This window comes from Nanorana parkeri, unplaced genomic scaffold, assembly GCF_000935625.1.
Source record: "Nanorana parkeri isolate BGI_ZX_2015 unplaced genomic scaffold, ASM93562v1 scaffold846, whole genome shotgun sequence".
In the NCBI taxonomy this organism is placed as follows: Eukaryota; Metazoa; Chordata; class Amphibia; order Anura; family Dicroglossidae; genus Nanorana; species Nanorana parkeri.
The window spans coordinates 424,166-434,832 of NW_017307114.1; the positions used below are offsets into that span (position 1 = coordinate 424,166).

General features: G+C 38.4%; 1 protein-coding gene across 1 annotated transcript; it reads left to right on the forward strand.

Moving 5' to 3' along the window:
* The first annotated feature begins 255 nt into the window (after positions 1 to 255).
* LOC108794391 (fidgetin-like) lies at positions 256 to 2,551 on the forward strand. The gene has a single exon (XM_018565418.1). It carries the CDS (start codon positions 262 to 264, stop codon positions 2,431 to 2,433), a length of 2,172 nt encoding a protein of 723 aa, XP_018420920.1. The 5' UTR covers positions 256 to 261; the 3' UTR covers positions 2,434 to 2,551.
* Positions 2,552 to 10,667: the final 8,116 nt, after the last annotated feature.

A 10,667-nucleotide genomic window follows, 5' to 3' on the forward strand; every position in this document is an offset into this window, starting at 1 on the left:
GGTCAGGAGGAGGTAACCTGTAGGTCAAAAGCACCTGTAAATGAATTCGGAAATGATCTCAGAAGCATTTCAAACTAATGTCAAGCTAAGGCAAACGACACAGCCCAAAGGCTGTTGACACAGACTAGTAGTAAGCTTTGACATTATACAATATCTTTGGAATATTTAACATATAAGATGACTGTTGTGAGCTATGTTAAAAAGACAAAAGTAAGAATCCAGTTTTATAGTGTATTTTTATATTTTTCAGCTCTCCTGAAGATGCACTGGACACCAGAGCATGTCCAGCCCCTGAACCAGTGGCCAGAGCAGCACCTTGATGTCTCTTCAACTACTTCATCTCCAGCACACAAAGCTGACTTGTTCCAAAGTAGTCGGCAAAGGTTAAACTATGCTTGGGCAAATGATGATATTTCTGCACTGACTGCTTCTAACCTGTTAAAAAGATATGCAGAAAAATATTCTGGTGTCTTGGACTCTCCATATGAGCGAGGCCCAATAAGTAGCTATACAGATGGAGCCTTTGGCCCTGTGAATGGACAGAAGGGTGACTTAGAATCTTGGCAGATGTCACATGGGGCTGAAAGTTCATATACTGTAAACCCCCTGCATGATAGTTTGGCTGGTTCCAAATCAGGCAATGGACATATTGGGTTGGGTAGCCCAACTATAGCATCTGGTAACCTCCCGGATCCACTTTATCCCGGTAGTACATGTGGAGCACCCAATCCAACAAGTGGGCTTGTGGCACCACAAGATTATACGTCAAGTTACAGCGGCACATACCTTCCTTCTGGATATTGTAGTCAACCCCCTGCAGCACTTCCACCAACCCACCCATCGTCTCTTCATAGCTCAGGACTTCAGCCAACACATGCATCACCAGCTTTGGTCCATGGATATAGTTCTTCAGGCACAATATACAACTACAGCTCAAGCAGCTACCCTTCTCAACCAGGATATGGTGGAATGCATCCTACACACCCTTCTGGTTACCTGCCTTCAGGTATTGCTGCCCCTACTCCACTGCCACCACATACAACGTCGTCAAGACCTCCTGTGGTCTCTGGGTACACATACCAAAGTTCTAACTTAGCACCAATTTCTGTTACTCCTTTGAGCACAGAACCATCTGGTTCCTTAAAAAGGAAAGCCTTTGACATGGCAACAGCAGAAGAAAGTGAAGGCAGATATAGAAAATACAGCTATGAGCAACCAAAGACTACCTCAGATTCATCATTTCAGATGACAGACGGTGTCCCAAATGAATGCCGAGGCAATGGCTTTAGTCGCAATGGAGAAACTCCACAGGTGCCCTTTAAACCAGGAAAGCGCCCAGCAGAGGAGGATGTAGGAAAATATAGTGCCCAGTCAATAAAATCAATGATCTCGCCCACTTACAATGAAGAGTCAGCTCTGAGACCTTCTGAAGCATTTGGTAAATTCACACCACCTGTTAATGGTGAACGGAGAAGTAGTGATCACGGACATATGTTTGCACAAAGAATGCAGATTTCAGGGATGAAAGCAACAGTATTTTGTAGTTCATCTGAGGATCAGTTAAAAAATGTGGATCCCCTTATTCTAGAAATTGTCAATAATGAAATTGTGGACTGTGGCCCTCCAGTGCAATGGACTGATATTGCTGGCCACGTATCAGTAAAGGCTGCAATTGAAGAAGAATTGGTATGGCCCATTTTAAGACCTGGTGCTTACACTGGAGCCAGTAGACCTCCAAAAAGTATTTTATTATTTGGTCCCTCAGGTTCAGGAAAAACTCTGTTAAGCAGGTGTATTGCAACCCAACTAGGGTCCACATTTCTGAAGCTCAGCAGTGACACACTTGTCTCTAAGTGGAAGAACAAAAGTGAAAAGGTTTTGCAGACTGTGTTTTTCATGGCAAGCTGTAATCAGCCAGCTGTGGTGTTTATTAGTGAAATTGATCTTTTACTGTCTGCTCACATCAGTGAGGATAATTCCCACCTGATTAACCTCAAGTCCCAACTGCTTTCCTTTTTGGATAACATATCTACCTCATCTGATGACAACATCATCTTCATTGGCACATCTCAAAGACCGGATGACATTGATGAAGGTGCTCACCACAGATTTGCCAGGCGGTTTTACATTGCGCCCCCGGATAATCTTGCCAGAAGGCAAATCCTGCACCACACTTTGGCGCAACAAAACTATTGCCTTAGTGAAAGGGAAATGGCCCTACTTGTCCAGCACGCTGAGGGCTATTCAGGAAATGAGCTAATTCAACTATGCCAACAAGCTGGAGCCAATCATCTTCATGGGATTTCAGGTCAATTACAACCTACATCATACAAAGACTTTGAGGGGGCATTCTGTAAACAACGAGCTGGTACCTCTCAAAAACAGTTAGACTTATATGTGGAATGGAATAAGATGTATGGCTCAAGACACTAACTCTGGAATGAAACTGAATGTGTTGACACTACACTGGCCTTTTTTTTTTTTAAGGTGGGTGCGTGTGTTGAATCTTCAGCTTGAGTGGAAACCTTTAAAAAAAAATTATTTCCCTTTAATCCTAAATGTGACAATACGATGTCAAGTCACTGACATCTGTTTTGTGTGTATATGTATATACATACATATATGCATACATATTTGTATAGATCTATCTGCTCCATTGAATGTTTCAAAGGAAACAAAACCTGTATTTTTTATTTGTTTCTTATTTGTACCACATTTGGAAATCTAAAAGGTAAAGTAGCTCTTCACTGTACTCAGGATATCATCTATTTATTGCCAAATATTGGCAGTACCACTTAGTAGTTTGGTGAGTGGGAATTTCTGGTATCATGCAGGTGTCACATGATCTCAAGGATATGTTTCTGTTTGCTGTGATCAGCTGCTTTATTCATTTTTATAAAATTTTAAACAACAGAAAATAGCCCCTTCATGGCACTTTGGGGAGCCCTGTTCACTCTCGGTATATATATAAGGTGACCAGAAACAGCGATGGGATGCTTATACAATGCTCAAGAAGGGATGGAAAGAAATCTACATTGCTAGCTAAGATTAGGAACCATTTTAATTTTTTTTAAACTTTTTTATGTGTTCATGTTTATTTTTAAACACTCAGGAAAAATTACTTCCAAAATGAATGTTTTTAAGACTCAATATTTTCAACAATTCAATTGATTTAGAGACCGTATAAGTACTTGAAGTTATTGCCAGGATTGAATGTATTGCCAATCTCTTTCACTCCAGTTATCAGGAACAATTTCTCCCATAAAAGTTTTTATCCAGTTCTTATTTTTATTGTTATTACTATTTCATGACATTTGTTGCTGTAGTGTTGGCATTGTGTTTATAGCACGGGAGGTTGGAACACATAGTCAGTACCACTTTTTGGATAATATAATATAGTATTTACTGTGTTTGAGAGTTCTGTTAGAACTTCACATGAGTTTTTACTAATGTGAAGAATGTTTACAGCTGTGATATACATTTCTTGGGTTACTGGAAACAGAGCAATACCTCACTATTGCCCATACCTGATACCTCATGATTGCCTGCAACTACTTACTCTATTGCTCAGATACATTTTTGTCCCTTTGAAGTGGAAATTCATATTTAGCTAACATTTTTCTACAAATAATAATAAAGATGCAGTTACAGCGCTCAGATGTTCTAGAATCAAAGTGCACCAGTTCTTCATACATAATAGTGGTGGCCCTTTTCTGGGATTGCCTGCTGTTAATATTGAAGCATAGATATGTGAATGCTGCACTTTGATGGCCATAGTTTAAAGAAGTTCTCCTTACCCAATGGGGGACCACTCAGAATTCTGCAGTGCTTACACAGGAAGACAAAGGGTATATGAATCCTGGGACTGTTCTGTAACCAACTGCTCAATGTCTGATTACTAAAGAAGATCTGAGAACATGAACTTATGTGTACAGTAAGTATCAGTGATAAAGGGTCTTCTTTAGCAAACAATCTTAGAGAGGCTGGTTACGTAGAGGGTCAACATGTTACAAATGTATTCCCATTCTACGTTAACGAGATCCTGTCAGGTCTCAAAAAATTCAAACCATCAGGTCCCTGCAAGAGATGAACTTTTATACTCATCTCTCCAGTAGCCCATGTACCTTACCTCCCCTCCATTCCAGCACAGGGGGTTTTGTCAGTGTCATGGCATTCAACACTTCCAGGGGGGTTGGATGCCTGCGTCACCCACTGCTTGCCGTAGCTCCTTCCTCTGACCCCCCTATTTCATTGCTAAGTCCTGTAGTGACAAATGCCAAAGACACCGAGGGAGTCTACAGTGCTGGAACAGAGGGGAGTTAGTACACGTGGGCCACTGCAGAGTTGAGTATAACAACGTTTCCTTTACAGGGTCCTTACATTTTTAATTCTTTAGAGACCTGGCAGGGTCTCTTTAAGTAGTAGACTGCTGCAGAAAACTGAAAAACACATCCCCAAGATAAGATAGGTAAAAATGATCTTCATGCGAGAACCTCTCTAATAATACAATACCTCTTTGTATCAAACCATAACTTAAACTTGAAATGTTATTTCATTTAGATAGGTGAATCCTTTTATTTATTTATCATTTGTTGCAATGCATTCATTTACTAGAAAAATGTTTAAAAGCAGCATTTTTATATGACCAAAGAACTCTTTTAGTATATATGAAGAATGTAAAATACCAAAGTGTTTAGTCCAATAGGGATAAATTGTTGTTCACTCCTACACTGAATGCCAAATCACAGTTCTATACATCCATACTTTCTATCCACAGTGTTCACTTGCCTGTAAGAAATGTTTACTGATCACTGGTGGTCTTGTTTGTCTGTCTGTGTATGCTTCATTTTCATGTGAAAATGTGTTCTCTTTAAACCAAAGTTTGTTAGTGAATAATATTTTGAAACATTGTAATAGAAAAGTTCTATTAGTTTTATAGTACATATTTAATTGTTTGCCTTCCACATTTTGTCTGTAATACAGTTTCAAGACAAAAATGATTAAAATTATACTTTGTTTTAATTTTGATTTACACCAAAGATGCTCATGATTTCACCTTGTACAGTACAAATGTTGCTTTGCAATGTAATGTGTATATACGTAATATTTTGACTGATTTGCAGTAAAAAATAAGTACACTATGTTGTAGGGATAATTACTTTTTGGTAAGCCATGGATTGTACCAGTCTTACAATGGCAGGGTGATGACCCAGGGGCATAGCCACCTTCTTGGGCTATCGGTAACCAAATGATTCTCCTATTTGTTAGGACACAATCCAAGTCTTCTCAGTTATTGTAAGTTCTGGTAAACATACAAAGCAGGTTCCACTTGTATTCTAATGACACTGATACTCTGCAAATTGATCATTTATGGTGCTTTGTTCTGAAAACATAAAACATTTTGCCAGAATTCACAACAAAGTAGTGTGTATTTATTAACGTGATACAAATAGTACAGGCATTTACAACTTAAGGAGACCCTGTCCTGGAATAAAGCTCTTTCAGCAAAGCACATACCTGTAAAGAAGAGGATATCCTACTGTATCCTACAATGGCATGAGGTAAGGGGGAGGAACCAGTGAGAGCTGTGGGGATTCAGTTCTCTGCAACAGCAAAGTTGAGTGGTGCAGGTGGCAGAAGAAGTAAGTATTCATCCTCTAATTTACAGGTATGCACTTTGCTGAAAGAGTTTTATTAGGTGACATGCTTTCTTTGAAGATATAATGGACGTTGCCGGCACACGCAGCAGTTTGAGTGGCATGCTCTCATGATTGCTTATTGCTTAACAAAATGCTAATTCTGTATCTGAGTAATCCAATTTTGGACTAGGTTAGTTGAAAATGTGTCCAGCTAGTGACTACATATTGAGTGCAAGCTTTTTATGTGCTGACCATGCTAACTGCACCCCAAGGGACTGTCAACTCAGCCACTGCTATCTGTCCAAACTGGGCACAGGCCCAAACAATCCACACTTAGACAAGTGTACTAAGCAGAGCTTTTTTAGACATACAAATAAATATCTGCTTTCTCTGATTTACAGTATATTATGTGCTATTTGTAATACAGTGTATGTTAAGAAATAGACATCTGTTTTACAGATACATCTCTTGTATATGACATATCTACTCAAGGGAAATTCAACAGCCATGCATTTAACAGCCACAAATTGATATATCCAACAAGACAATTCAAAGTGTACCTGCTGGCTTGATAGGGTAAAGTAACTGTGGGGTCATAATGCAGGCACCCCAATTAATTAATTTAATTGCAGAGCACCACTGTGCCCCTAAATTCCAGCACTTTATAATGCAAACAGCTACCAGACCTTGTAGCTAATAGGAAGGTTAAGTGAATCGTAAGGGGCTTGGATCTGCCTTTTCCCCTCACCTCCCTATTAGCTACAAAGGGTAATAGACGCAACTATGGTAAAGAGCAATGTGCAGTAATCTATAGCAACTCAGAAGAAAAATATATTTCATTGTTTGAACTGCTCTAAATTGATGGAAGTCTTAAAAAAGGAAGAGAATTCCCAAAAATTAAGAGACTGTAGTGATCATTATGCTTCTCAGTGTGTCATTCCTGTGTCTATGCCCCACCACATTTTTATTGCTGACCATTAATAGAATATATTTAGAGAGCTAAACAGTTCTGTCATTATAAACTGTATACATGTTTATGTCCAGACCAGAGTTTCCCTTTAAATCTTGCTTTTTTTCTGACTAGTCTGAGCTGCATGCAGGGAAACCACACAGGACCTAATTGAACGTATAACCCCATATAATCCAAAATGATTATAAATCCATGACAGACATGTCTTTGTCTTAATTTGCGCCTTTCCTTACTCGGTTTAATTACAGGATGGTAAAACTGCTGTACAATTCAAGTCTAGGCTTGTACAAATGAATTGTACATTCTACCATAACGCCAGCCAACCAGTTAGTCATGTCTCTTCTGTGGGTAATACAGTATAGCAAACTCCTCTTCTACACAGAATACCTCACTTGTATTTTGGTTTTATAGCATTATTACCCTGTCCCAGTTACTGCCACTAAAGGAATGTACAGACATTGTTAAGACTCAGTAACTCTTAATAATGACTCATTGATCTCTAGTACAGACACTGTGTTTTCTCACAGCAGAGATAGCTGTTGTGGTTAATCATTAAATGCTGCAGATGTTAAAAATAGATTTTGTAGAGCCAGGGACTAAACCCATATTTACCAGTTGAAGTAATCCATTTACACACCCAAGCACAGTTTAATACGGAGATAGTCATTGGAATAACAATATTTAATAAACATTTCATAAAAATGTAGACACTTCATATTAAAATCTTACTAAAAACATGTAGTGCCAATATTTGACCAATGCTTTCTTAAGGTTCCGAACTAAAAGGAGGGTACTCCAAAAAGCGGACCAACTGTTCTGTTAACCCAAACTGCAAGGCCTCAAATATTTTTTTTAAATACTACCCTTGTTTTCCTTGGTGCTCACACATCTCACATAGACACATTTCTATTGATTTCGGTGTAACTCTATAATCATAAATAAATGACAAGGCTACTAAATTATGAGACAAGGCTACTAAATTTAAACATGTTCACATTGGAGGTGAGGAGATTGAGGGGGGATATGATCTCCATGTACAAAATGTTCAATGGTGGCAGCAACATTAGCGATAAACTGTTTAAAATTAACTCCATTACAAAAACTAGAGGCCACCACCTAAAATTGGTGGAAAAAAAATTCCAGCACAAGGGGCGAAGGGGGTTCTTCACAGTAAGATCAGTTAGGGTCTGGAACTCACTGCCACAGACAGTGATTTCAGCAAAGAATGTGGAATTGTTCAAGAAACTTTTGGACGATTTCTTAAGGGACCGTAATATACAGGGGTACAGGTACTCCTAGAATGAGATCCTAATAGGTTGGACACATAGCTGCTAAATTCTACTTAATTCTCTAATCTAGTGGCCTGAGCCTCGAATTTGGCTCAGGAAATGAATGCATCAAAATAAAGACTTCTCTACGAACAGAAAAAGCTTATCTAGCACTGAAATACAAGCTTTCTGTGTTACTTGCGAGGCTAGTGTGAGAAGCATGCCACTTCCACACAATGCTCCCTTTGTGGGCCTAATTATTTCCAACTGTTTAGGACTTAGCTTCTAAATCTGTTATATGCCCCCTTCAATTCTGACAATATTACCTTGTTTGTTCTCAGCTCTTTTAGCATCCTAAAGTTCTCTCTTCATAAGATGAATATTGTTCTGTTTAACTTGAAATCCCAGCGACTTCAGACACTATCTCAGAGGTTAGACATGCACTCTCACCACATTGTAGGACATACGGAGCATACCAAAATGTAAAAAATCAATTTTTTTTCCATTCACTAATCCTAACACAACAATTTTTGGCTTGGTTTGTAGCACAGGAGCCTCAATAGTCTAAATATAATGTAATAACAGCAAGGGCAAGACTAAAACAGTCAAGTCACATATTTACATCTTTCCAAAAAAAGACAACTGATAGCATGTGGCCTGAGCTCTATGTTTTATACAAGAGTCTTATGGATTGTATATCTCTTATTATAGACTCACCCATTTATTAGGCCGCTTTCACAGAAGATTTTCCAGTCAGACTTGGATACATTTCTGGGAGACTGAAATAAAGATCAGTAATACATATCAGCAGTACATTTTTTATACATAATATTTAAAAAGGGGGAAAAGGTATAATGCTTAGATTTCTATTGTTTAACCCTGCAGTCTAAGCGAGAGGAATTATGCAATTCTTGCACCAATGTTAACAGCGTGGGTGGAGGACTCTCCCCTGCCTTCTATTGTAGTCTGATAGTAAGCACTGATTGGATGCAATCGCTGTTTAGCTCACTTAGTCTTTGCAATCAAGTTTTGTGGAGTTAGATGGTGCCGACAGGGCCACCCATGACTTGAATTTCGTCCGATTCAGTAGGAACTTAACTAAAATTTGCGATGTGGCTAATTTAAACCTTTCCTATTAAACCAAAAGCAGATATAAACCAATTACAATTAATGCAGTTATGCATTCTAAAAAAAATTAAATAAATAAATACAAAAGAAAAGCACATTTAAATGATGCTAGCATAAGTAGCTGGATTTGACTTGATATAAGCTTCCTGTCATTCCTTGGAGCCAATTAGGTGTACTACAGTTCATGTGGACTTACAAGGGACATGCTGGCAGGAGGAGAAAGGACAAAGATGACTTATTCAGTCTTTTGTTCTTCTTTATAGCCCAATCAAAGTTTTGCACAGGGAGGTGACTAGGCTTTATTGTATAAATGCAATAGTTATGCAATGCAGTCTGTCAGATAGGGCTGTGTGAAGCTCTGGAATGGATGGACAGCAATGCAAATCCGTTGCAAAGCAAATAAATCAGCTTCCTTATATGTATTCCATGCGTATAGATACCTATTTTCCCGAAGTTCAGTTTAGAAAAAAAAAGATTTCTTGTTCTCTGTCGTCATTAAAGAGATTTGCCAAATTTTGCTCTCCGTTTGACCTGCTGTCACATGAAAGCCTTGAAAACCTGACAGGGGTTCTAGCCTCTCACCACTGTATCCAAAACTAAGAAAAAAACAGTTTTGGCTGATGTTGGGCTAAATGTATATCTACAGGTGACCTAAATCCCTTGTAAAGCTTGAAGTGAAATTCTGCATATGTGAACTTTACAATAATATGCACATATATGACTATATTTATGTTCTAGCTTAGCATTTTTATCAGGCTTTTTATAGTGAGGCTTATTACATTACAGGAGTCTTATTCTGCCCTCACCTGCTCTAGGCAGAGATGACTACATGCAGTATTTCCCCATCATTACTTGAAATGACTTGATAGCAATCTAACCTCTAGAATTCCTAAGGCTCATGGTAACAACATTGCAGCATTAACTTAGTGAAACATATATTTAGACCCCTCCTATACTTTTTCAGGTGGTCTTAAAATAACCTATAAAACGATTGCCTGTCGCTGTCTTGATTAATGCTTTCAGCTTTGAATAAATTGATATAAGATGGAAAGTAACTCACTACATTAGGTATTTAGAAATTAACAAATGGAACACTGGTGCTGCTGTGTTAAATGCATAGAAAATGTGTGTAATCATCCTCCATTGTGATAGATATCTCACAAAGGGCTGACACAGCTCTGAACATCAGAGTGATGCCATCTTTCACCGCTAGTGGATCATGACTTGGTAACAATAGTTATTTTCTTTATTCTACTAATTCAGTAATTTAAACCAAATCTCATGTCATCTATTGTAGCAGAGAGCGGTGGAAGATAAAAGGTTCTTTTTGAACTGATGATTTAGAAGGTTCTACACCAGAGGAATGATAGACCACATAAAAAACAGAGGTATCCTATAAAGAGAATGCAATAGTTATCGCAATAAATAATACATCATCATAAAGACATGTGCACACATATACATATGGGATCCAAAGATTAAGACTTTAGATAAGCAGATCTCCTTGCAATGGTCCTTGGTTAGTCTGACGAAGCACAATATGCCATGTGAAGTAAACAATATTGACAAAATAGAAATCCTTTTCTGTAATCCTGACATTTGAAAGGGGCTTGCTGGGTGTTGCTGCTCGTCACTGTACTTTGTGCTACCTAATTTGAAAAA